Source organism: Lynx canadensis, chromosome E1, assembly GCF_007474595.2.
Source record: "Lynx canadensis isolate LIC74 chromosome E1, mLynCan4.pri.v2, whole genome shotgun sequence".
Lineage (NCBI taxonomy): Eukaryota > Metazoa > Chordata > Mammalia > Carnivora > Felidae > Lynx > Lynx canadensis.
This window is the reverse complement of record NC_044316.2, coordinates 2,288,203-2,314,846: the sequence shown is the minus strand read 5'-3', so window position 1 is coordinate 2,314,846 and position 26,644 is coordinate 2,288,203. Positions and strand designations below refer to the sequence as shown.

Genomic DNA, 26,644 nt, shown 5'->3' with positions numbered 1-26,644 from the left:
CTTTCTCTCAAAAATAAATTGAAAAACATTTAAAATATTTTTAATAAAAAATAAAATAAAACTGTAATGTACATCATACTCATGGTGAAATAATGAAAGCATTCTTTTTTAAGATCATGAGCTCACAAAGGTGAGTCATTCTAGTAAACAACTTGTGCAAATTCGTCAGAGTACATAGAGTAACACAGGGAGTAAAGGGTTTTTTTTGTTGTTTTCCTTGTTTGTTTTTTTCTAAGTGAGCTCTACACCCTACGGGGGCTTGAACTCATAACCCTGAGATCAAAATTTGCATGCTCCACTGACTGAGCCAGCCAAGTGCCCCAGGAATAAAGGTTTTGATAACTGGGAAGGTAGAAACAGAGTCGGCATCATGTGTATGTGACATGACTCTTTATGTATGGAGCAAAAGTACTACATACAAATTAAGAGATTATTGAGAGATTATGGAGTTTGCTGGATATAAAATCAATATACAGAAATTATTTCGTTTCTGTACATCAAGATGTGAGAAGATGAGGTATGAAAAAAGATACTGTATTATATCTACAAAAAATATAAAGAATCAGAAATATAAAAAAATATAAGACTAGAGAGAATATAAAGGTGAGAGTCTGACTCTTGATTTCGGCTCAGGTCATGATCCCAGGGTTGTAGGATCGAGGTATGCGTGGGGCTCTGTGCTGAGCAAGGAGCCTGCTTGAGATTCTCTCTCTCCTCTGCTCCTCTTCCCTACTTACATGCATGATCTCTCTCCCTCTCAAATAAAAACAATTAATACACATAAACTATGATATATTAACTATATATAAATACACTAATTACATGAGCTATAGATTTAATGAAACTTTATTTTAAATCTTTATGTATTTTTGAAAGAGAGAGAGACAGAGCACGAGCAGGGGAAGGGCAAGAGAGACAGGGAGACACAGAATGCGAAGCAGGCTCCAGGCTCTGAGCTGTCAGCACAGAGCCTGACGCGGGGCTCGAACCCACGAACCGTGAGATCATGACCTGAGCCGGAGTCGGACGCTCAACCGACTGAGCCACCCAGACGCCCCCCGTTTACCTTTTTAAACTGAAGCATAGTTGGCAGTGTTCCACTGAAGTCAGGTGCACAGTAGTGAGTGGACGTGTCTATACGTTATGTTGCCTTCTCCACAAGTGTGGCTGCTTCCTGCCCCCGCAGGATACCGGGGGCTAGAATTCCCACGCTGCTTTTCATCCCCCAGGACTTCTTCATTCCAGAACTGGAAGCCTGGATGGGCCTCTCACCTCCCCTCCACCCACCATCCCCTTCCTCACCCCCTCTGGCCACCATGTTTGTTCTATTTATGGGTCTGATTCTGCCTTTCGTTTATTCATTCGTTTTGTTCTCACACGTATGTTAATGGGGGAGGGAACTTTTAGGAAGACTTCTCGTGGAGATTTATGAATTCACCGAAGCGTTTTCTTCTTAAACATGATTGAGTTTATTAAATAGTATGTGCCATGTGCTGAATGTTGGTCTCCCCCAAATGCCCACGTTGAAAACAAATCCCTAACGTTATTTGGAGGTGACGCTTTGGGGAGGTGCTTAGGTCACGAGGGTGAAGCCCTCTTGGGAGGGGTGTCTCATAGAAGACCCCCAAGGGCTCCCTGCCCCTTCTGAGCGTGAGGACGCAGTGAGAAGATGGCCATGTATGAACCCTCCTTGGGTACCAAATCTGTCAGTTGCCTTGATCTTGGATTCCCCAGCCTCCAGAGCTGTTTCGAGAAATCGCTGTTGCTTATAAGCCAGTCTACGGTATGGTTGTAGCAGCCCAGATCCAGACAGTATGCAAACAATCCTATTCTTACATGACTTCTGTGCAACCTCCTATCTTCCTACGCAACCCGAGAGACGTCTGCACTTACATTCACCAAGTGCTGGCGCTCAGTTTTTGGTGGTGGGATTTGGGAAGATTTGGCATTTCTTTCTACAGTGTTTCGAGTTTTATAATAAACGTATACCCTTCTTATAAAAATAAGTCATTTCTGGGCGCTTGGGCGGCTCAGTCGGTTGAGTGTCCGACTTCGGCTCAGGTCATGATCTCACAGTTTGTGGGTTCGAGCCCCGCGTAGGGCTCTGTGCCGACGGCTCGGAGCCTGGAGCCTGCTTCCGATTCTGTGTCTCCCTCTCTCTCTCTCAAATATGAATGTTAAAAAAAACTTTAAAAAAAAGAAGTCATGGGGCGCCTGGGTGGCGCAGTCGGTTAAGCGTCCGACTTCAGCCAGGTCACGATCTCGCGGTCCGTGAGTTCGAGCCCCGCGTCAGGCTTTGGGCTGATGGCTCAGAGCCTGGAGCCTGTTTCTGATTCTGTGTCTCCCTCTCTCTCTGCCCCTCCCCCATTCATGCTCTGTCTCTCTCTGTCCCAAAAAATAAATAAACATTGAAAAAAAAAAAATTAAAAAAAAAAAAAAAAAAAAAAAGAAGTCATTTCTTTCAAAACAACTTAAGATTGGGGTTAAAAATACCCAAATGGCATCTACGTAATCTTGGTGATGTTAATAGATCTTGGTCATAATACTTTCGATACCGTTCTTTGAAATACTTCAATTTCAAAGATGAATTTAAAACATTCAAAGTGAAGCGGAAATAACTTGCAGAGGACAGAGGAATGTTGATCTCCGAATGAACAAGAAACTAATGAAAAAAATATGAAGTGGCCAAAAACAATAAATTATTCCCAAATCCTTTAATTTTAGTTTTCAAACGTATTACAGCATCCAGAACCTTCTCATTGTTGGTTGGAGGCCAAAACAAAAACTGGTCAGTAGTGACTTGAGAAACGTGTAGGAAAAATACCCAAAGAAAACGTGCCTCCTGGTGGCGGCTTGAAGGGCAAGACGTTTTCTGCTTCTGTGGCGCGTCCGTTGCCGCACTTGTCCAAACCCCGGACCGGGAGAGGCAGACGGGTTAAAAAGCTGTCATGTGGAACACGCTTTAAGCTAAGGCAAGGGCAAGACCTGCTCGCCCAGGAAGCTGGTAAAAAGCACCACGGAGCACGTGGTAGGTATTTGTTCCGAGAATACGTGTACCCTCGGGGGGCGTCTCCCGCCTCTTCCCGGCCTGGGCAGGGGTTCCCACACTCAGCAGCAGCCCAGGCGAGTGGGCCAGACACAGCTGCCTCCCAGTAAAGCACTCAACGTCACGTTTTTGGCCAAAATTAGTAAACTTTATTTGAACTTCAAAAAAATAAAATAACAGACGAAAGGCAGCTTTAGCTTTGTTCTTCCATAGGATCAGATAGAATGACCCAAAGCAGGAACTACCCCTAGGAAGTTAAAATACCCTTTACCCCCAATCAAGCCACAGGCAAGGAGGGATCCTCAATTCGGGGACGGGCCCGGGCCCGGGGTGGGTGGGGTAGGAAGACCACCAGAGCCAGGCGAGTGGATTCTGAGACAGCACAAGTGGAGAACGAGACAAGAAGCCCCAGCGGAAATAGAACCAGAACGTCAACGAGGAACTTTGTCACAAGAACTATGTACAAGGGAGGCGGGCCGGGGGCCTGCGCCTCGTGAGGGCACCCCCCGGGCTGCCCTTCGCCCTGGCCGACGGCCGCTGCGCCCCGCTCACCCTCAGTTCTCCTCATCACTGTCGTCTGGGCTGATGGCCGGGCTGGTGAGGCTGTAGGTGGGGCTGGTGGGCGAGTAGCCGGGGGAGGTGGGCGAGTAGGTGGAGCCTTTGGGGGAGGTGGGCGAGTAGGTGGGGCTGGTGGGCGAGTACTTGGGGGAGGTGGGCGAGTAGGTGGGGCTGGTAGGCGAGTACTTGGGGGAGGTTGGGGTATAGACCGGAGAGGTTGGCGAGTAAGTAGGAGACGTTGGGGAATATTTTGGGGTGGTAGGTGAGTAGGTGGGGCTGGTGGGTGAGTACTTGGGGGAGGTGGGTGAGTACTTGGGGGAGGTGGGTGAGTACTTGGGGGAGGTCGGGGTGTACTCCGGGGAACTGGGGCTGTAAGAGGGACTGGTGGGGGTATACTTCGGCGAGGTGGGGCTATAGCTGGGGGAGCTGGGGCTGTAGCTGGGGGAGCTCGGGGTGTAGGTCGGAGACTGCGGTGTGTATCGTGGGCTTGACGGGGAGTAGCTGGGCGAGGTCGGGGAGTAGCTGGGTGAAGTCGGAGAGTAGCTGGGAGAGGTTGGGCTGTAGTTAGGGCTTGTCGGTGTGTAGTTGGGGCTCGTCGGGGAGTAGCTGGGTGATGTTGGGCTATAGCTGGGGGACGTTGGGGTATAATTGGGACTGGTCGGAGAGTAGTTAGGGCTGGTCGGGGAGTAGCTCGGGGATGTTGGGGAGTAGCTGGGGGATGTGGGAGAATAGCTGGGGGATGTGGGGGAGTAGCTGGGGGATGTGGGGGAGTAGCTGGGAGAGGTCGGGGAGTAGCTGGGAGAGGTCGGGGAGTAGCTGGGAGAAGTGGGAGAGTAGCTGGGAGAGGTCGGGGAGTAGCTGGGAGAGGTGGGAGAGTAGCTCGGGGAAGTTGGAGAGTAGCTGGGAGAGGTTGGGGAGTAGCTGGGAGAAGTCGGGGAGTAGCTGGGAGACGTTGGAGAGTAGCTGGGGGAGGTTGGGGAGTAGCTGGGTGACGTGGGGCTATAGTTAGGACTGGTGGGAGAGTAGGACGGAGAGGTCGGGGAATAGGAGGGCGAGGTAGGGGAGTAGGAGGGGCTCTGGGGTGTGTAGCCGCCGGGGGAGCGAGGCTCGTAGGCAGGAGACGTGGGTGAGTAGCTAGGAGACATGGCACCACCTGGAGGAGAAAAGCCGAGAGGAGCCACGTGAGGGAGAGTCACCCGGAGGGAAGGACCGGGACGAAATGAACTTGGCCCCCACAGACGGACAGGGCCTGCTCACCTGGTGAGGGGATGTAGGGGCTCGAGGGGCCCGGGGAGCCCGGCGAGCCTGGCGTGGGGGACCACGCAGGGGAGTAGCCTGGACTGAAGCCGCTGGCGTCCGAAGCAGCACTAGGGGAGAAGCCAGCCGCCCCTGGGGTCATCCCACTTCCTGTGGAGTGACAGACAGAGGAAACAGGCATTAAAACCAGAGCTGGAGCCCCCCCCCCCCCAACTTGCCCCACCCCACGCCTTCCGACACGGAGACTCCTCACCCTCCTGTGACCCCCCCAGGGGGCCCCTCTGCCAGCCGGGGTCACTCACCGACACTGGGAGACCAGGCGCCATAGGCCGGAGTGGCCCCCTGGTTCCAGGGAGTCATGGCCGGAGAAATCCCTCCCATGGGACTGGGCGCTGAGCCGAAGAACATGCCAGTGGCTGTGCGAGGAGGATGCACAGGGACTGGTGAGCACGGCGTCTGGGGACCGGCCTGTCCCCCCCACCCCTTGTCCCCCGAACCCTCCTACTCACGTCCGGCGGCCCCCAGGCCGGGGATGTTGGTGGGGATCTCCATGCCGTACTTGCACTTCTCCGCGTCGAGCAGGAGGTCAAAGCAGCCGGTGCCGGCCGGAGCGAGCTGGCCCAGCATGATGTTCTCAGACACCCCCTTCATGGGGTCGCTCTCTCCGTGCGCGGCCGCTTCCATGAGCACATCCACCTGAACGGCCGGACGACGGGGCCCCCGTGAGACCCGCCACTCCCAGTGCTCCGCGGCCGCCCGACGGGGCAAGGGCAGCGGCAACGCCTCCCCTCTTCCCACGGCGCTCCCTCCTCCTGCCCCCTCTGTCCGCCCCTGCTCCGTTCCGCCGTTACCGTTTCCTCAAAGGAGCATTTCATGAGAGGTCCCGTATCCTGGCGGTTAACCCCGTGTCGCGTGATGGCCATCAAGTGGCCACGACAGGTCATGGTATCACACAGGAGAGCCAAGTGGCGGTAATTGACGTAGGAACCGTCAAAGGAGATGACGTGGTAGAGCTCTCGCTCCAAGGCCTTCCGCACGGCTTCGATGCCCAGCACCTGGCACGGGGTTGGGGGTGAAGGGTCAAGACCGAGTGACCGTGCTCTCCTCTTGCCACCCGCCCCCCGCCCCCCGCCCAGAGGGACAGTCGGGAGTCGGTGCGGCCCAGACTCAACAGTGGACTCGGGCACGGATAACCCTGAGCGAGGAGATGCGGTGCGGGAGCTTCCGGGCTCGAGCGGCTCACCGTGAAGATCTCCACGATGTCGTTGGACGTGGTGCGCACAGGGTCCACGTCCTTCTCACTCAGCACCCGCATCAGGCTCACACCGTCGGTCTCCAGGATCCACTCCTGCAGGGCCTTGAATTCTCCGTCCTCCGTGATGATGATCTTCTTCTTGTTGTCCGTCTGCGGCAGGTGCATGTACACCTGCGGGGATGGCGTGAGCTCACTGGGGGCGGGGGGCGGGGCGGGAGCTCACTGGGGGCGGGACGGGGCGGGAGGGCCGACCTTGCTGATCTGCTCAATGCCCTGCAGGGTCATGTCCGTCAGCATGTTGGACTCGATGCAGCGCAGGAAAACGTCGTCGTCCATCTTGTCCACCACCTCTTCTTCCTGTGCCAAGAGCAGAGCCAGAGTCTCGGAACCCTCATCGCGTCCTGGGCTCCCTCACGCCCAACCTCAGCGCCCCCAGGGAACCCACGAGTCGAGTCAGGCGCCAGACCCTGCCCCCCTCCGTCCCACTGAGTTCCCTTTTATCGTGTTTTTACGATCCTAGTAAAAGAAACCTAAGGAAAACCACCCACACTCCACCCTCCTAACACAATTTCCGTGTGTGTGTGTGTGTGTGTGTGTGCGCGCGCGCGTGCGCGCGCATCTGTGCACACACGGCCCCAGGACTGTAACTGCACAAGCAGCACCACCCCCTGCCTTAATGGCACTCACTACTTGCCCAGGCCGCTACTTCCTGGACAAATGAGCTCGTTCGTGGAGATCTAGAGCGTAAGATGCCGAGACACGTCAAAATCCTGGAGCCTACTCTCCGATAGTTCGACAGTAAGTTCTGAGTTTTTGTTATCAATACACCAGGCACCCCACATGCTGAGCAGTATTTTCGGAGCGGTGCTCAGGAGGGAAGTCACCGGTCCAACGTTTCCCTGGGTCTTGTGATACCCACTGGCACGCCACTTTCCACGGGACACGGCAATTTTGCTGTCAACCTGCCCCTGGCTCTGCCCTCATGCAGGAGCCTCCCGGGAGGAAAGCCCAGTGACTCCCCTGCTTCGACACCATCTGTTTTCTCGACAGGGCCGCTGCCCCGGTTTTCCAAGGCTCCTGCGGCTGAAAGTCTGGGAATCCCTGCTCCTCCCCCACTCCCCATCCCTACGGCAGCCGGCGTGCCTGGTCCCTCAACGCTTCCATCGGGACTTCTCTGGCCGAACGAGGCTTCACAGCCTTCCACACCCGACGCTGCCGACCCCCTAGGGCGTCCGTACCTCCTGCATCTTGTTCTCGTCGCTGTTCATGATGCGGATCCGCAGCACCAGCTTCTCCGCGTTATCGTCGTTAAAGATGCAATTCAAGTCATCGCCAAAACCTGGTGGGGAGCAAGAACTGTGAGAAAGACGGCCGCGACCACACCTCGCAGTCACTGTTCATCCACAGCTCTCCCGGATGGGGCTCCTTCTGGCTTCTCCTCCCTCTCACAGAACCGTCTAGAAGGGGGGAAACACTGAGCACGGAAGGCAGAGAGGGAGGGTGGCTCGCTGGGGATGGGTGGGCGGTGACGTGACAGACGGGGAGCCCAGGCAGGACCCCGAGCCGGGCCTGCCCCCGCCGCCTCACCAGCATTGATCTTTTCGGCAATCTGCTCCATGGTCAGCTTCCGGTCAGTCATGTGCTTCCGGTCCAGCTCCACCCGCAAAAGCCAGGGGGAGATTCGGGCCACGTCAAAGTCAGGCATCTCATAGTAGACGTTCACCCACTCCTGGTCCTCGGCCACCACTGTGCTCTGGGGGTTGGGGTCGTAGTAGATGGCTGTGTTGGCGGTCACCTTCCTCAACGTCGTATGCTCCAGGCGGCACAGAATGTCCTGGGACAAAGAGGGACTGATGACACGGCACGTGGGTGGCTCCAAAGGCCCCTCCAAACCCTCTGTAGGGAGGAGTTATTCCAGGATGAGAGTTCTCCTTTTCATCCTGCCAGGAAGTCCATCGACCCACCCACCCCCTACCTTGGCCCTCTCGGCGTCCCGAGCAGACTGGCCCAGCAGGAAGACCGTGAGGGACGGGGTCTTTGGTTTCTTGGAAATGTTGATCAGCTCCTTGAGTCGCGGCACGCCCAGGGTCACGTTCTTGGCAGACACACCGGCGTAGTGGAAGGTGTTCAAGGTCATCTGGGTGGCGGGTTCTCCAAGGGACTGTGCAGCCAGGGCCCCCACCATCTCCCCGGGATGGGCCTGCGGAGTAAGAAAGGCCAGCCTCAGAATCAGCAAACCCCTCCCTTCTGGCCGAGAACGAGACGCAGTCAGGACGGGGACAGAGGCGTCTGCACGAGGCAGAGACTTAAAGTGGAGTCCCGCGTACCCCTCCCTTCCTCAGTGCCTCAAGTGACACACGTTTGCCCCCGGGGGTGCACACCCAGAAAAAGGCTCTCCCATCCAAAACCCCCATTTCTAAAGTACGCCAACATTACAGGCTAAATGTTCGCTCTATAGCAGTTTTCCGAATGGGAAGCTCCCAATTGTCATCGAGGTTATGAGCGCAAAAAATTTAACCTTTCAACGCGAATCATACGGTACGTAGCCTCTTCAGACCGACTTCTTTCGCTTAGATACAAGTTACCGTATCGTCTTCTGATAGCTGGGCCCCTCACGGCTTTCATCACAGAATAATACTCCTTTGTACGGGTTTAGCAGTTTGGTTTACCCATTCGTCAGTGGACGGACTTTCGGCCTGTTTCCGCCGCCTGGCTATTAGAAATGATGGGGCCCTTGGGGCGCCTGGGTGGCGCAGTCGGTTAAGCGTCCGACTTCAGCCAGGTCACGATCTCGCGGTCCGTGAGTTCGAGCCCCGCGTCGGGCTCTGGGCTGATGGCTCGGAGCCTGGAGCCTGTTTCCGGTTCTGTGTCTCCCTCTCTCTCTGCCCCTCCCCCGTTCATGCTCTCTCTCTGTCGCAAAAATAAATAAACGTTGAAAAAAAAAAAAAATTTAAAAAAAAAAAAAAAGAAATGATGGGGCCCTGAACACTTGTACTGGGTTTTGTGGACACACACTCCGCCGTCTCTTGGGGACACTCCTAGTGGGACTGCTGGTTCAAACGGGAACTCTGTGTCCCACCTGGAGAGGAGCAGCGGGCCCTGATCCCCAGCAGCGGTCCAGGAGACTTCTGATTCCTCCACATCCGCGCCCGCCGTCCCTTTATTCCCCACTGTAGCCATCCTAAACTCGTGGGGCGTGAACCGGTAGCTCACCGTGGCTTTCACCCACAGTTCCTTGACGGCTGAGGACGTCGAGCATCTCTTCACGTGTTTACCGCTCGCTTACGTGAACTCTTCGGGGGAAAGGTCTACCCGAATCCTTTGACGTTTTTCTTTTTGTTTTTCTTTTTGTTGCCGACTCTCAATAGCCCTTCGTGTATTTTTCATACACAACCTTGTCACGTATGCGATTTGCAAATGTTTCCTCCTGCTCTGGATTGTCTTCTCATTTTCTTGCTGGTATCCTCGGATACGGGATTTACGTCAAATATATTCGGAAGTACGCCTATAATTATAACGCCTCTCTCTTCCCGCTACTCCGTAAAATCCTTAAAGACGGTGATGGTGTGGCGCCTGGCTGGCTCAGTCAGTCAGGCGTCTGACTCTTCATTTCTGCTCAGGTCATGATCTCACAACCGTGAGTTTGAGCCTCACGTGGGGCTCTGTGCTGACAACGCGGGGTCTGCCTGGGATTCTCTCTCTTCCTCTCTCTGCCCCTCTCCCACTCATGCTCTCTAAATAAATAAAGTTAAAAAAAACAAAACCGAACCACTGGTAGTATACCTAGTTGCTGTCCTGCTCACGCTCCCCGATCCCCTACCTCCACCTAAACTGGAACTCGGCACACGGCAGGCACTCGAAGAAAATAAAGAACAATCCTCCCGTTTCATAGCGCAACCACGCAGCTTCTTTCCTGTACAACTGCCTGTCCTAGAGTGGTCACTCTGTCCCTCCAAGGCCCAGTTTTCGTGTCTGAAACATGGGGCTCCCAAGTTGCCGGGTGGTCTCGGGACCGCTAAGAACTGAAGCAGCCCCTCCGTGAACAAGCGCCATCATCGGCGGGGGGGTGGGGGGGGCTGCTCTCAGAGCCCAGACGCGTCAGCAGGTCAAAGGAGAAGAGCAAGGCTGAGAACACCACTCACGATGGCTTGGTTGAACTTGGACTCGATCTCTCCGAGCAGCCAGTCGAAGGCCTCCCCGCTGAGCCGGAACTCCTCGGCCATGCGGCGGGAGCACAGCGTGGAGCGCAGGTGGATATTGAAGAGAAGCGTGGCGTTCTCCTGGGCTTGCCGGCTCAGGGGGTCGTCCCCATTCACGATCACCAGCTTCTTGCTCAATTCCTTGACTCCTGGGACGGCCAAAGGAGGTAAAGAAGTTGCAGACCGGGGCCCAGCTCCCTCCTGTCCCCCCGCCCGGCCCGGAGACCCCAGAGCAGCTACTCACCCTCTACGACCTTGATGGGGTGCAGGTCGGAGGGGAGGCGAGGGTTGATGTGGAAGATCTTCTGAGCGTTCCAGATCATGCGCAGCAGGTTGCAGGGGAGGACCACCTGTGGGAGGACGAGAGGGAGCAAGGATCGCGAGTGGTCACAGTCTCTCGGGGGCGGCAGCTCGCCAGCCCAGCCTTCCGGCCCACGCGTACCTTGCTGTCGCCGGTTGGGAAGATGACCCTGAGCACCTCCCGATCCTCACGCATCCGCTCAAATTCGCGCTCCAGCTCGTTCTGAATGTGCGCGTTGCTCAGCACGTCCTTCACCAGGTCCTCCTGCAGAGTCCGCCGCAGGGCCCTCTCGTTGGTATAATCGAAGCGGAACCTGCGTGCGGCAGGAGGTGGCGTCAAGGGGCAGGCGGGCCCAGGGCCTGACCCCTGCCCGGGGCACCGAGGCTCCCGAAGGGGCAAGGTCTGCACAACGGGGCTGTGGAGGCGAGACTCTCGGGCAGGGAAACTGCAAAAAGGACCTGGGGCGGGGCAGCCCGTCTGGGTTTGCTCTGTCGGGTCATCGGGCACGGGCCGGGGACGGGTCTCAGGTCTGTTCCCCACCCGCCCACTCCCACCACGCGGCGTCCGTCACCCGGGTGGGCGCGGGGCTCTGGGGGATCGAGCTGCCTGCGAGGCACAGTCCAGGCGAGCAGTCTGTGTGCAGGGAGGGGGGGCCCCCAGGAGGCGAGAACCACCCCCTGCCTCCTCCTCACTTCTTCTCAAAAGCCTTGTTGGACGGCTTGAGGGTGGCCAGGTTCTGGAACTCGACGCTCTCGCCGGCCAGGCCGTCCTCGCCGTAGCGGAGCTGCACCACCTGGTTGATGGAGTTGCGCACGGTGGCGTCGTACTTCACCATCACCGACTCCATGGACTTGATGAGCCGCCGCTGGATGTACCCTGCGAGGAGGTCACCGGGGCCTCACCACGGGCCGCAGGGCAACGAGGCGAACACGTGGCCCGAAGAGCCTCTCTCAGAGCGAGCCCTGCCGGCGGCCCGAGGGCCTCAGCCCACCCGAACCTCAGAGGGGGCAGCCGGTAGCCCCCTGGCCCCCGAGGCCTCTCCGTGAAAGCCAAGCCTACCACCGACCGGAACCGGGCCCAAAAGAGTCCCTTAGGAACCAGCCACCGGACGGGGCCCAGAAGAGTGCCCTAGGAACCAGCCCCTGCGTCACAGTGCACGACAGAGACCCTGAGCTCCTCCCCTGCACATGGAAGGCTGCAGGGCCGTCACACGGGGGCGACTCCCTGGCTGTGGCTGTCGTTCCCCCCACGAGGGACAAACCACATGTCCAGGAGAACGCCTACCCCTCCCTCCATGCCCTGCACCCGCCCCCTTCCCCCCCCCCCCCCGGCCGATACGCACGGGCCCGAAGGCCTCACCAGTCTCAGCTGTCTTGACAGCAGTATCGATGAGCCCCTCGCGACCCCCCATGGCATGGAAGAAGAACTCGGTGGGCGTGAGGCCGGCCAGGTAGGAGTTCTCCACGAAGCCTCGGCTCTCGGGCCCGTAGTCGTCCTTGATGAAGTGGGGCAGGGTCCGGTGCTTGAAGCCGAACGGGATCCGCTTGCCCTCTACGTTCTGCTGCCCGACGACGGCGATGACCTGGGAAGTGAGAGGCAGGGTGCACCCGGCGCCCTCTGCACCAGGAGCGGGGGCTCCCCGCACTACCCCCTCCGCCGCTCCCAGCCTTCTCTGTAGCCCAGATCTGGAAAGACAGGGCTCCCCACCTGGGAGATGTTGATCTTGGAACCTTTGGCCCCGGACACGACCATAGACTTGAAGTTGTTGTATTCAGACAGGGACTTCTGGGCGGAGGAGCCGGTCTTGTCTCGGGCGTCGTTGAGAATGCGGTTCACCTGGTTCTCAAACGTCTGCCGCAGAGTATTCCCCGGGGTGGGCTCCAGCTCATTGTTATGAGCCTTCTCGATGACCTGGGTACGTGGGCAGGGGCAGACCTCAGTGCCCGTCCTACTCCCTTTCCCTCACACCCGCTGGGCTCTCGCAGACATCACGTTCAAAGTCTCTGAGTGTTCTGCCCACCTCTATCACATCCTGCTTGGCCTTCTTGATCGTGTTCTGAATGTCCTGGTAAGTTTTAGAGTCCGCAATGGAGTCCCCGATGCCAATGGTATGACCTAGGGAGAAGGAGAAGCATCAACACCCTCTGAGGGCTCCCCAAAGACCTGGGATGCAATCACAGCCAAGAGAGTGCCAAACCCAAGCAGGGAAGAGAAAAGGCTGGAGAAGAGCAGTAAAAAGACGGAGTAAGGCTTCAAAGCAGGTTTGCTAGAGCCTTCTACTCACCCTCGATGAGCAGCCAGTTGTTAATGACGGTCTGAATGTTGGAGTAGAAGAGGCGAGTGATGTCGTGACCCATCTCCAGGTACGAGATGTGGACCAGCGAGCCGGCAGACGTGCCCAGGGACTTCTTACACAAGATGCCCATGATCAGCTCCCCGTTCTCCACCACCACCTGTGCACAAAGCACCCTCTCAAGGCCCCCGCAGTGGCTCCCCTGGAAATCCCACGGATTTCAGCCAGAAGGCCAAGAGGCAAGGTGGCGGCCAGGTCCGAATGCTGTTCCCACACACGCAGAGACCAGGTCCTACCTTGGTGTCCCCGGGAGAGATGTGCTTGTAGGGACCACTGTCCTCATCGTCGGGATGGGTGCTGTGGGTGCGGATGCAGTTGATGTGGCCCGGTATGATGAGGGAGAAGATCTGCTTGCCCGTCCACAGGGGACGGGGCTTCAGAATGGCTGGCTGCGGGACCTTCCCGTCCCACGTGGACAGGAACATCAGGAGGTTCATCACCTCACCCTGGGAGGGAAGAGCAGGCCAACAGACTTCAGAACTGCAGGCCCCGCTCTTGGGAATGTCACCTGCCCGAGGGTGACAGCCAGATTCTGGAGGCAGAGAGATGCCAGGAAGTGTTTTCCAACATTTTAATTGAAAATACAATAACTAGACTTTGGGTTTTTCTTCTTTTAAACAACAAGTACAAATTACTTTAAATAATTAGGAAGTAACCGGGGCGCCCGGGTGGCTGTCAGTTGTGTCCAACTTCGGCTCAGGTCATGACCTCGCGGTTCATGAGTTTGAGCCCCGTGTCGGGCTCGATGCTGTCAGGGTGGAGCCCTGCCTCGGCTCCTCCGGCTCCTTCTCTCTCTGCCCCTCCCCACTCATGCTCTCTCGCTCTCAAAAATAAACGAGCAAAAAACGAATTGAACAGCGAGCTAAAGTGGTAAACGTTTCGGCCCGTGATCCGCCTGACCCCATTTGCCTTCTGCCTCACATGCAGGTCTGTGTGACGCGAGTCAAGGCAAGAGTGCTGGCTGTCCCTCCCAATCATCCCCTCGCCGCCCTGGGGCCCCTCTGCCCGTCCCGAGTCAGGCTCCCTCCCCAGGGGCACACACCCGCTCCAAGAAGACGTCTCTCTTTGTGAATTTGCGCACTGCGGTGAGCGTGTCCTGCACGATGCCCATGACGGGGCGATTGCTCTGGGGGGTGACAATCATGCGTGGCACCATGGCGAGCTCCTGGATCTCCGCCCGGGTCTCCAGAGACTGTGGCAGGTGCAAGTTCATCTCGTCCCCGTCAAAATCAGCATTGTACGGAGTGGTCACGCTGCGGTGACAGACGGAAGCCGGGGTCAGGAAGACGCCTGCAGGGAGGCGTCAGGGAGCAGCCCGGCCCCGCCTGCCTCCCTCAGCCAGGGCGCTGACCTCAGATTCAAGCGGAAAGTCGACCAGGGCAGGATGCGGACCCGATGCCCCATCATGGACATTTTGTGCAAAGTCGGCTGACGGTTGAAGATAACAATGTCTCCGTCGCACATGTGCCGCTCCACCTGTCGGAGGAAGCGTGGACAGGTCTTAGGGAAGGCGCTATGAGGAGGAGGACAGGACTGTGGGCCTGAAATGCTCTACACGTGGAAACAGACGACACTGGGGGGTTAATTTCACATGGAACACGTGTCAACCACAAGCTTCGGGCCGGGTTATCAGCGATGACGAGGCACAGTCATCCACCAGCCTCAGGGAACTCAGCTGTGAGAGAAAGCCCAGAGACCCTGGACACGAAGCCTCCTGTTCTGTTCCTCCCCTGGATCTCCCTTCCCTGCCACATACACCCCTCGCGCCGCGCTCGGGTTTATGCGACCCCCACCCCAGATGCCCACGGCCAGCAGCTCTCAGAGTCTCCACGCACCTGGATCCTGACCAAGAGGACAGGATCCCCCCGCCCCCAGGGCCCCCTGCCAGAGAGCTTCCCGCTCAGGGGACAGAGGCCCTGGCCTGTCACGTGCCTTGTAGCCGGTCTGCAGGTGAAGGTCACTGGGCTTGGGGTGGAAACGCAGGTCGATACGATCGCCGTTGTCCCGGATGATGTACTTGGCGCCCGGGTACTGGCTGTTCCCCCTGCGCACCAGCTCCTGAAGTCTAAGGAGGACAGAGGCACGATGAACACACACCTCCCGGGAGCCCCCGCTGCCTCACTCAACCGGAGCTCTCGGTGCGGGCCCACTCCCCGCGTGTGTCCACAGCCCTCCCGGCAGGGTCCCAACGCGGAGCCCACCTGTCGATGTTGAAGGGCGTGACGATCTCCGCAAAAGTCATGTTGGCAGCGATGGAGCGGGGCACGCCGACCTGGTCGATGGAGAGGTTGGGGTCGGGGGTGATGACGGTGCGGGCCGAGAAGTCCACTCGCTTGCCCATCAGGTTCCCCCGGACCCGGCCTTCCTTGCCCTTCAACCGCTGCTTCAGGGACTTGAGGGGGCGACCGGACTTCTGCATGGCCTGTGAGGACATACGGGGAGGCGGCCGCAGTCAGCACGGCCCCTCCTCCGGGGCAGGGACGCAGGGGCGCAGGGCAGGCGGGGGGGCGTGCAGACTCACGCGGGGCAGGCCGGGCAGCTCGTTGTCCACCATGGTGGCCACGTGGAACTGGAGGAGCTTCACGTCCTCGGCGATGACATGTGCCGCCGCGCCGTTCTGCTCGTTCCGCCGCAGCTGGTTGTTGATCTTCACGATGTCGGCCAGCTTGTGCGTCAGGTCGTCCTGCGGCGGAAAGTCGGCATCCTCACCGCCAGGTGCTCGGGGTCTCCCTCACCCCCGGGCGGGCGGGCCCTGCCCATCCCTCCCCTCCCAGGTACAGAGGCACCTCTGTGACCGTCACCGCATTAAGGGCCTCGTTGAAAGGCGCACGGCTAGCAAGCGGCGGTCACCCCTGCACGCCCGCACCCGCGCTGTTCCCTGTCCCCCCCCCCCCCCCATCCCCCCGGACAGGCAGGGTCCCCGGGCCGCCGACCTGGTTGCGGGCGGAGCCCTGCATCACGACGGCGGGCCGCACGGACAGCGGGGGCACGGGCAGCACCGTAACGATCATCCACTCGGGCCGTGCGAAGCGGGGCTCCATGCCCAGCACGAAACACTCCTCGTCGGAGATGCGCTTGAAGATCTCGTGCACGCGCTCGGGGCTCAGCAGGATCTTCTTCTCCTGCGAGTCCTCGTTGACGTGCTTCCACTCGGCATACAGCTCGAGGCCGGAGCGCCGGATCCTGGGCTGGTACCGCCCGCAGCCACCGTGGCCCTTCCAGACAGAGGGGGGGCCGTCAGAGCCGGGAGGTGCCGGCGCCCCTGTGCCCTCCCGCTGTCTTCTGCCGCCCCACCCACCCCGCGCGGCATCCCCGACGGCCGCTACCTTCTCCTTGGCCAGGTCCTCGTCGCCCTCCGGCTGCTCCACACCGAACTTATTGTCCATCTCCTCTCCGCCCTCGCAGATGTTCTTGCCCTTGCACAGGTCGTACACGTGTGTGAGCCGCTTCTTGGGTTGCCCCTTGGACTTGGCCAGAATGTCCTTGATCTTCGGGTTGTTCTGGGGACACGGCAGAGCAGGGTCGGTTGGGCCTGCTCCTCGGCCCCCCCAGGCATCCCCTCCCCCGGGGCCGGGGCCAGGGCCGCCCCCCCCCCCCCGCCCCCACTCACAGAGTCCACGAGAAGTTTGGAGCAGAAGAAGCAGACACAGCGCAGAACTTTCATCGTCTTCACCAGGAAGCCCACGTGAAACACAGGTTTGGCCAGCTCAATGTGGCCAAAGTGGCCAGGGCATTCTGTCATGTTTCCTGTGGGGACACACACCTCAGAGACCAGGTCCCCAGGTGTCCACCCTCAGGCCGGGGCCCAAGGAGCCCAGCCTCCTGCTCCCTTTGGGGCGCCGCGCCAGCCCCCCAGCACTCACCTGCACAGGTCTGGCAGCGGCCAGTCCGCTCGATCACCCCCTGCCTTGGATCCATCAGCCCCCCAAGCTTGGGGCGGCCTCCCTCCGTCGTCTCGGGGTATTTGATACCCCCCTCGGTCACGGACATTCGTTTCTACAGAGAAAAAGACCAATAACAACTAAACAGGATTCCTACTTTCCGGCTTTCATATGCTAAGGCCTCGAAGAACCCCAACCACCCAGAGCAGAGAGAGCCGGGTACAGCCCGGGGTGAGGGGAACAGGGCATCAGTGTGTGTGCTCCTCTGCGAGTGACAGAGCCAGAGTATCGGGGTCCCAGCCACTGCCAGAGTGGGAGGGGGCGCTCACGCTAGCGGGCCGTGGACCCCAGCCCCCAGAGAAGCTGGCTAGCTCTTGGACTCAAGCTCCAGACGCCCCTCCAGACCGAATTCCGGTCTCTGGCACCCCCAGGATGCAGCCCCAAAGCTGAAAACAAGCCCAGAATCCGAGCCCCTAGCAGGAACCCCTCTGGACGGCACCCCGCCGTGACAGCGCACGTGTCCTGCCCCGAGACGGGGCCTGCCGGACAACCGGCTCTCATCCTTGTCACCTCCTCCTCCCCAACAAGGGCCCGGCCAGCTCTCCAGAACCCTTCCTCTTCAGATGGAGAGCTCGTGGTAAGACGGGAAAGGCAGGTGCGGGAGTGGAAGGTCGGTGAGAATGATCCGGAGAAGTGTACCCAGGCGCCCCAGGAGAGGGAGGCAGAACCCGGGGTGGGATGCTGACAGGGGCGGGAGCGGGGGACAGACGAGTTCAGAGGCCTGTGTGTGTTAGAGAAGAGATCTCGGCCCTGGGCGAGAGGCGGGCTAAGGAAACCTTTACTTTTCACACCCTGAAAACCAAGGGCTTTGCAATGAGCTGGGTTTGGCCCACTCGACTTCCAGAGCGAACTTAAACCTAATAAAAGCTTTGATCAGCACGTCAACTTCAGGCCGGCACCAACCGCGCTCAGTGCACCTTGTCTGTCTAACCCTAACTGCTCACCTTCCAGGAATGAGGTCCTGTCCTTAGACAGGAGAAACCTGAGGCTGCGTGAAGGGACTTGTCCAAGGCCTCTACCTCCAGGAGCCACCGGAAGTCGGACCCAAGCCTCTGTGGGCCAATCACAGTCCGTCCCGTGGCCCGGTAAGCACCTAAGCTCTGGGGTACAGCTTCTCGGTGGCAAGCACAGCACTGGCTGACTGGTCTTCTCTTCACAGCTGACCGATAGGCACCACAGTCCCATTTTACAGATTACAACACCGAGGGGCCCAAGGACACGGGGCTAGAAAGGAACGGGGCCAGGATCACCTGTGCGTCCTTTCTAGTGCATCATGCCGAGAAAACGGACAGTGGGTTCTAACTGGCACAACGTGGCGACTCCACCTCCTTCCACTACGGCCACCACCAAGTCCCCGAAACCACGCCAGACGGCCCAAGGAGCTGCACTCTGCCCAAGCCAGCGGAGCCGGCCAGTCTGAGCTTGTGGGCCCGTGACGCTCGGCAGGTGGGCCACTTCACCAAGCCTCATATCCTTCCCACCTAAGAGGGGGCACTCACGTCAGAAGCCAGTACCTGCCCTTCCTCACCCTCAGGCGCAAAATGGTTGAGAGAGCACGGGCTGGGGCCGGAGACCTCTGGTTTGCAATCCTGGCTCCACCATTTACCAACTACGCAACTTCATTTACCTGCTTAAACCCAGCACGTGACAGGTGCTCAGTAAATGACAGCGCTCATGATCTAATCACTCGGCAAGCTCTGGTCACTTTCACCTCCTAAACGGGTTCTGAATCTCGCCCCTCTTCTCCAACCCCACAAGCCCTGCCTCAGGTCAGGCCTTTCCTTTGCCGTCTACATCAGAGCATTCCTTCAGTGGCCAGCCTGCCTCTCGTCAATCCGTCCACACACGTGGGGTGCTCCTCTTAAAATGGAAATCTGATCTTTGTACCCTCCTGTCCTCGGAATGACATCCAAGCTCAGTAGGAGTAAGCAGAGCTTACAAAATGGGTTTTATGATGTTTCTACCTTCCTTTCTTTTCCCACCTGGGTAACAGACTCCCCTGCGGTCTCCCCATCCGCCAGCACGTGTGCTGCCCTCCTGCCCTCCTCATTGTCTTCTGGAAGGCCCTTCCCCTCAAGGCAAATTGCTATTTAAAGACCCAGCTCAGGCATTGCTTCTTCCAGAAAGCCTTTCCACAGCCTCCCCAAGACAGACCGGCACCCCTCCTCTAGGCTTCCATAACCCCTCTCCCACTGCACCCCTCCTAATGCAATCAAATTACCTACTGGGGGGGGGGGGTCTGTTTTCCCACAGATGATAAGCATCACTCGGCAGACAGCATTTCTCTCTCGTCCTGGATCCCACGGCCCCTAATGAATGTTTGTGAGACGAACTCCACCGCTCAGGACCCTCCAGTACAGGGAAGTGTGTTCAAAGAACTTGGAAAAAAGACTGGCCCCTGCCAGCCAAGCCCGCGATCCCCTCATAACGGGTCTGACCAGCCATGCTGAGCAGAAACCTAACGGTCTACTGATGTGAGGCTGAGAAGGCTCTGAGCACCCACAACGTTCATCAGGAAGACCAGGCTGGGGTGACTGGATTCCCAGAGCTGGAACCCCTTCAGCTGCATCGTGTCTTGTGAGAAAACGAAAGGCTCTGCTCACCTTGAAGGAAACACGGGAAAGCAGAAGCGGGCCTGACTCTGGCTGCCACAAGGGTCACTAGAGAGCTCAGGGCGATCAAGCTCAAAACTTTGTGGCTTTCTCTGCTCCGAGCCCAAGCCCGCCGAGCCACCCACCTGCAAGGACTATTCTGCCTGCAGGTACTGGGAAGCAGCTGCGGGCTGTCCTGGAATGTTCTGGAATATCTCTCTACCAGAAGGTAACACACTTCATTTTGGATTATATATATATACATGACATCAGCCCGCAGCCTTTCATCCAAACCCTGGTTCTCATGACCTACGTAAGGGGGAGGCTCCTGAGGGGGTGGCTGGTCCCAGAGGGTGGCCCTGAGGTCACAGAACAGAAGCCTGCCACAGAGTCTCAGGAAACACTCATTCTCTTTTCTCTGCCTTTAGAGAAACACACTTGGAGGGGCGCCTGCGTGGCTCAGTCGGTTAGGAATCTGTCTCTTGATCTTGGCTCAGGTCACGATCTCATGGTTTGTGAGACTGAGCCCCGCGTCGGGCTCTGAGCTGACAGTGCAGAGCCTGTTTGGGATTCGCTCGCTCGCTCTCTCTCTCTCTCTCTCTCTCTGCCCCTCCCCAACCTGCATGTGTGCTCTCTCAAAATAGATAAACATGAAAGAAAGAAAAGAAAAGAAAAGAAAAGAAAAGAAAAGAAAAGAAAAGAAAAGAAAAGAAAAGAAAGAGAAAGAAAAAGAAAAAGAAAAAGAAAAAGAAAAAGAAAAAGAAAGAAGGGAGGGAGGGAGGCAAGGGAGGCAAGGAAGGAAAGAAGGAAGGAAGGAAGGAAGGAAGGAAGGAAGGAAGGAAAGAAGAAAACACTTGTCCTTGGAACCGGGCTTTGGGCCACTTGTACAGATGCGGTACCCACCCTGCCCCCGCGACATCTATGCTCCAACCACAGAGATCTCTCAAAATTCCTTTCCTTCACATGCCCCCTTCCCGGTACACTTCTTTCCGTTCTTTAAGATCCAATCCAATGTCCCCTCTCCGTAACGGTCACTGAGCTGTCCCTGGCCTCATCCACACCCCAAGAGGTGCTCGGCCGCCGTCTTTCCTTGTTTCCTCCCGTCTCTCGCACCGGCCCGCAGTCCTTGAGGGCAAGGATCATGTTGCCCAGTGGCCAGCATGTGATAGGGCTCAGCAAGTAGCTGCTGCAAGTACAGGAAGTCCTTCCTTAGATTATAAGTAACGTGAGGACGAGAATAAGCTTCTGATCCGCCGACATAACCCACACGTGTCAGAATCTATTACTGTTTTAAATCCTTCTTGGAGTAAGTTGGGGTGTAAATAAATAAAGTTATACTCTTCCTGGCAGATGGCTGCTTTTAACGAAAAGGAGCCAATCTCGTCACATGGGACGGAGCACCCGTCTCCCCTGACTTGGTACCGGCTTTGCAGGAAAGTCCCAGCACCAGCCCTCCTTGCGTCCTCGCCCTCACTCCGCAACATCCAAACCCGCCACAATGGCCGAGAGAGCAGCTCTGTCTTACGGCCATTTTTTTTTTAAGGTTATTTATTTATTTTGAGACAGAGACAGCGTGAGTAGGGGAGGAGCAAGAGGAGGGGGAGAGAGAATCCTAAGCAGGCTCTGCACCGTCAGCACACAGCCCGATGTGGGGCTCGAACTCACAAAACCGCGAGATCACGACCTGAGCTGAAACCGAGAGTCGGACGCTTAACCGACTGAGCGACCCAGGCGCCCCGTCTTACAGCCAATTCTAAGAGCCCTCAGTACCTCGACACACAGCCCTACTCTTAAATACTACCTGTTCCATAAGAGGTCCCTTGCCCGCCGGTCCTCCTACCCAAAGTGGAGCTGTTATTCCCTCAAACTACAAGAGCACCATATAAACTGCAAGCCATGCAGGGTAAAATCACTTTCCCATAAGCCTGCCCACCAGAGATGACCCCCCCCCCGGCCCCCGTCCAGTTTTGCGAACAGCTGGCCTGCCACACGCTTTTTAAAATGCAAGTATGTTCCGGGGCACCTGGATGGCTCAGGTCACGATCTCTCAGGTTCGTGCATCTGGCTCTGGGCTGACAGCTCAGAGCCTGGAGCTGCTTCGGATTCTGTGTGTGAGTGTGTGTGTGTGTATGTGTGTGTGTCTCTCTCTCTGCCCATCCCCCAGTCACACTGTCTCTCTAAAATGAATAAACCTTAACATTTTTTTAAATAAAAAAATAAAATGCAACTATGTTCCTATTTTTACATAAACAGGGTCTCATTCTGCACACTGTTCAGTAACATTTATCCGATTCCTAAACTTTATTGGTTCCTAGTGCCCTTGGTGTGTCAGTAATTTTCACAGCACTCCCTGGGCCAAGAGAGATCCACTTACTAAGCACCTAAATCCAAACAACTCACTAAACATCTATATCCTACCTACTCAATAGCCATTTGAAACGATACACATAAATTGAGAAAAAGATTCCAATATTTTAGAAAGAAAAATATTTTTATTTCCTAGATAACCACAATTACTTACGACACCTGTTGGGCACGGTACTACTTGGCAGATCTTGGAACCAGATTGGTCAGCACCACCCCGATTTCTTGCTCTAGACTGATTTTTTCCCCCTGTATCTATTAGCTGCTGCTAAAAACCCAGCTTCCCAAAGATATGACGTCACTGAAAGGGATCTGGCGCCATCTAACGCTGAAAGGCAGCTACCAGGAACTCCAAATTCCCAAGACATCAGACACATGGAGCTGAGCTCTGGCGCTTCTCCTGAAAATTTAAAACCCCTCACTGGGCCCCTGAGAGTTCGCCGAGGTGGCTCAGCACAGTTTGGGGAACAGGGAACTCAGCCTAACGGGAAGATCTTTCCTCTTCTAGGAATACACGCCCAGAGTTACTCCCTAAGATTCCTATCAGTAAACATCTAGGCAATTTATAATTTCAAACAATATCCTTGTCAAACGACGTTGTGATAAAAATCCTCCCACACATATCTTTGTGAACTTGGCAATTATTTCATTCTCTCATTCATTTAACGGGCTCTAATTACACACGAGGATTATGTGCTGGGCACGATTTGAGAGGCTGACGTTACAGAGGTGAATACAAGGTCCCTCACAAAATTTACATCCTCCTGAGGGAGCGAGGAACAGAAAAACTAATCCTTTCAGGTTGTGACAGGCTATGAGGTAAAATAAGGTCAAGACCAAGGGTTAGAGGGGTGCCTGGCTGGCTCAGTCGGTGGAGCACATAACTCTTGATCTCGGGGTTGTAAATTCGGGCCCCACGTTGGGTGTCGAGATTATTTAAAAATAAAAAAAATGAGAAAGCCAAGAGCCAGGGGTTAGAGAATGCCCAGGTCAGGAAAGCACCCCGTAACAATAGGCTATCTGAGCAGAGAACACACGGACAGAAAGGCAGAAGCCTGGGGAGCTGCGGGCAATGCCCTAAGCAGCAGGAGCAGTGAATAATAAAGTCCCCGAGGCAGGAATGAACTCATACTGTTGGAAGAATGGGCACATGGGTGTGGTTAAAGAGCGAAAGAGTCTGGCGAGGAGCTGGAGAGGCAGGCAGGGGGCAGGTAATGCAGGACCCCGCGGGTCAGAGTAAGCCGCTCGGACCCTTCGGAGAGGACTGGGCGCAGGGAAGAGCCCGGGGAAAAAAGAGCTCTCTAGCCGCTCTGCGCACCGCAGAGGGAACAGCTAGCAGCCGGGGCTACTGCCCGGAAAGACGAGGGCGGCGCGGACCCTGCCGGTCCAGATGGAGATGGTCACAAATGGCTGGATTCCAGGCCTATTTTGAAAGGCAGAGCCGACAGACTGGCAGATGGACCAAGTGGAAGTTGTGAGAAGGCGAGGAATCAAAGACGGCTTTTGGGTTTCTGGCCCGAGGAAGTGCATGAATGGTAGAGGCGCTTGGCGAACCGGGCAAGACCCGGGGAGGGGCACGCTCAAGAGGAGAAATTCAAGAGGTTTTCATTTCAGGATACGTCATTAGAAGCGGTAGGTCCGGAGCAAGGTATGTGCATATTAAACAACATCAACTTGTCGGACGGTCCTCCAAAAAGGCGACACCAGTTTATTAGTCTCCTACCAACAGCGGCTAAGCGTGCTCACTTCCCAGGATTTGGGCCAGCAGAGAACCAGCAGATAAAGAAAAAACACTTCATCTAAATTTGCATGTTTTTATTAGTAAGCTGAATATTTTTTATTGGCCACTTGCACTACTTCTGTGAACTGTCTGTATCCTTTTTCTGCTTGCCTAACAGGTGTGTGCTTTCCTTACTGGTTTATAAACGTTCCTTGTGTATTAAGAAATCTGACCTTGTCTATCACCGTGCAAATACTGTTTCCCAATCTGCTTTTCAGCTGTCCCCGGTGCCTCCGATAAAGAGAAGCACCTCTTATTTTCAAGTAGTGAAACGTGCCCGGCTCTTCCCTGTATATAAAATGCTTAGCTCAGTGCCTATCATGTGCCCCGCCTATAATTCATTCATTCCTATTGAGGGGTTCTGTCCCCGGAACCGGCCCCCACAAGGCTTCTGTATGTCTCTAGGGCTTCCTAGTTTATCTTTCTAGACTTAAACCTTAACTCCACCTGGAATTTCTTTGGAATGGTGCGTTTACGAGGTCCTGACTCCTGACACAACTTTCAATTCACGTGGCTGAGCCCTGTCCTCCGGCAAAACGATCTCCATCCCCAAACACAGCCATTCAACTCCATTCTCTCCAGCCCACTGGCTCCCTCCAGTTCCCTCCACAAAGGAGTCCAAGTCACCAACAGTTCTCCCCCAGAACTCCCCTCCTCCCTGATCTCTCCTGCTTCCCTTCTTAGCCCTCCTCTTCCTCGGCAATGGGTTCTTCACAGGGCAACCGAAGTAGGAGTAGTCCGTTTTGTTTGTCTTTTTTTTTTTTTAACGTAAACTTGATGTCCCTCTCCTACTTCTAATTCTCCAATGGCTTCCTATGAAAAATAGAATTAAACCCCAGGATTCCTTACCATGATTTCCAACATCTCACCTGGCCTGCCGGGTCTCATGCTTCTCCAGCCCATTTCCACAACCGTCCTCACTCGGCTGAACCCCAGTCACACACGCACAATTCTTTGAAGCCCCTGGGGCCACACCAAATTCATGCCTCCCTCAGGCCCTTTGCACCTGCTGTTTCCTCTGTCTGAAGAGCTCTTGTCCCCCAATTTGTGGCCTAGACTACTGGCTGCTTCTCCTCATCCAGGTAATGTCACCTCCCCAGGCAGGGCCTGTGGACCCTGACACTACCCCATCTACAGGAACTTCACACCTCGTGGCAGCGCGCACCGCTTCACTCCAAAGTACTCGCCATTAACGGAATCCCCTCGTTCATTCATTTATGTGTTTAGTGTCTGCTCTGCGTCTATCCCACGACAGGCGTTCAATTCATACTTGCAGAAGGGGAGAGGAGAAAAAGATCTGGGGTCCGGCTTCGTATCCAAACTTGAAAAGCCTCCCCCCCCCACCCCCCCAGAAGTCCTTCTGCATCTACTCCCTCCCGGCTGCGACCAGTCCGCCCCGGCGGCCCGTGCTCCAGGCCCGTCCCCCAGGCCACCGTGGAGCCCCGCCCGCGGCGCGGCAGAGCGCAGAGGGAGGGCAGGCCGCTTACCAGTTCATCCGGACTGAGGACTCCGAACTGCACTCGCTTGATGGTGCGCAGCGGGCATGCGCTGTCCCCGGAGGGGGGGCCACCCCCGTGCATCGCGGAGGCGGGCGCGCTGCGCAGGCGCAAACCTCTCTACAAAAACCCTGCGCCGCCTCCGCCTAGGTGCTCAGACCCCGTCGGGGCGGCCACCGGGAAGGACCTCCCCGAGTTGGGAGGAAAAAGCCGGAGGAGGGAAAGGTGGGGGAGGGAAGAAGGCGGGGAAGTGAAAAGGAGCGAAAGGAGCTCTCCTCCCCCTTTCCGGAGATTTTTCGTCTCCCAAAAAGGAAAAAAAAGAGGGAGGGGGAAAGGAAAAGGTTTCGGGGGGAGGAAGAAGAAAAAGGGTAACGAATAAATAAGTAACCAGGCTCCTGAACGGCAGAGGTTACGGCAGTTTGTCTCTCCCCCTTCCGGGAGCCGCCTTCTTCTCCAACCGTCCCGGCCGCGCTCTCGGCGCTTCTGAGGAGCGAACTGGCCGAATGACGCCCTTTATAGATTCGCCCCTGCATCCCCGCCCCTTCCTTTCCCGCCCTCCCTTGCGCTACGGGGTCGCCTGCGCCGGCCTGCACGGAGCGCGCGCTCGAGTCGTTGGTCCTCCCTCCCCGGCACCCAGGTTGGGCGGCCTTTTGAAGCGACAAGGGGGAGGGGGACTTTTTTTTTTTTTTTTACCCCGCCGCCTCCCCTTTCTGCTTCCCTCCAGGCCGAGATTTAAGGTGTGAAGGATCTAGGGGAAATATAGGCCGCTTTTATTCTAGTTTGGACTGTGCTTTCGTCTTCAGCAAAAGTCTCCCCCCCCCTCCCGCTGGAAAATGGTCTGTTCGGCGAATCGGTAATAAAGGAGGCGGGGCCGGTAGGGTCCTCCCAAGAGGGTTCCTGGAGGGAGGGGGGGGGGCGGCGGGGAGAGCGTTGGTACCGTCCTTGGTCATGAATATGCAGTAACCACGCTGAATATGCATGAATCGATCAAGATGGCGAAGCCAATCGCCTGTCCGGAAGTAGCTGATGTTTGTGGAGCGGCCTCCTGGGACGGGTGGGCACCTCCGGGCCTCAAATGGAGCGCCGCCCGGAACTCGGGTCCTGGGTCACCCCCCCCCCTCCCCCCGGCTCTGAGCCGCTCGAAGAGGCCTGGACTCTGGGCTCGGGGAGCCTTCTCCGGAAGGAGGCTGGCCACTGTCCGGGAGAGATCACGGGACCGCCACAATCCAGGAAAAGCAGATTAGCCACGGGGCGGGACACAGAAGTCCTGCGGGATTCGGGGTCAAGGCATCTGAATGTTAGGACATCCTCCCCCTTCCAGAATATTTCAGAAATAAGACTGGCGGGGGGAGAGGGGGGAGAGGGGGCAAGGATCCCAAGGGATTCTCCAATGAGAGCCGAGTAGGGCTCTCGCTCTCCTTCCAAAGCAGAGATGACACCAACGGCACAGCCACATTCAGAGTGATCCTTGTTTGATGTCAATGTCACGTCACCACCCCGGGG

At 56.7% G+C, this 26,644-nt stretch overlaps 1 protein-coding gene across 1 annotated transcript; it reads right to left on the bottom strand.

Annotated features, from left to right (window-relative positions):
* Positions 1-3,172: 3,172 nt before the first annotated feature.
* POLR2A (RNA polymerase II subunit A) lies at positions 3,173-25,632 on the bottom strand. Its single transcript, XM_030296065.1, has 29 exons — positions 25,133-25,632; positions 16,833-16,965; positions 16,580-16,716; positions 16,296-16,469; positions 15,903-16,184; positions 15,491-15,652; positions 15,171-15,391; positions 14,902-15,034; positions 14,321-14,445; positions 14,012-14,222; positions 13,206-13,415; positions 12,901-13,069; positions 12,637-12,731; positions 12,324-12,527; positions 11,976-12,198; positions 11,309-11,492; positions 10,758-10,929; positions 10,560-10,665; positions 10,259-10,464; positions 8,092-8,316; positions 7,704-7,950; positions 7,355-7,455; positions 6,369-6,473; positions 6,105-6,287; positions 5,713-5,916; positions 5,371-5,557; positions 5,164-5,277; positions 4,862-5,011; positions 3,173-4,757 (listed from the first exon to the last, which is right to left on the bottom strand). Exons 1-29 carry the CDS (start codon positions 25,223-25,225, stop codon positions 3,601-3,603), a joined length of 5,913 nt encoding a protein of 1,970 aa, XP_030151925.1. The 5' UTR covers positions 25,226-25,632; the 3' UTR covers positions 3,173-3,600.
* Between the last annotated feature and the right edge of the window lie 1,012 nt (positions 25,633-26,644).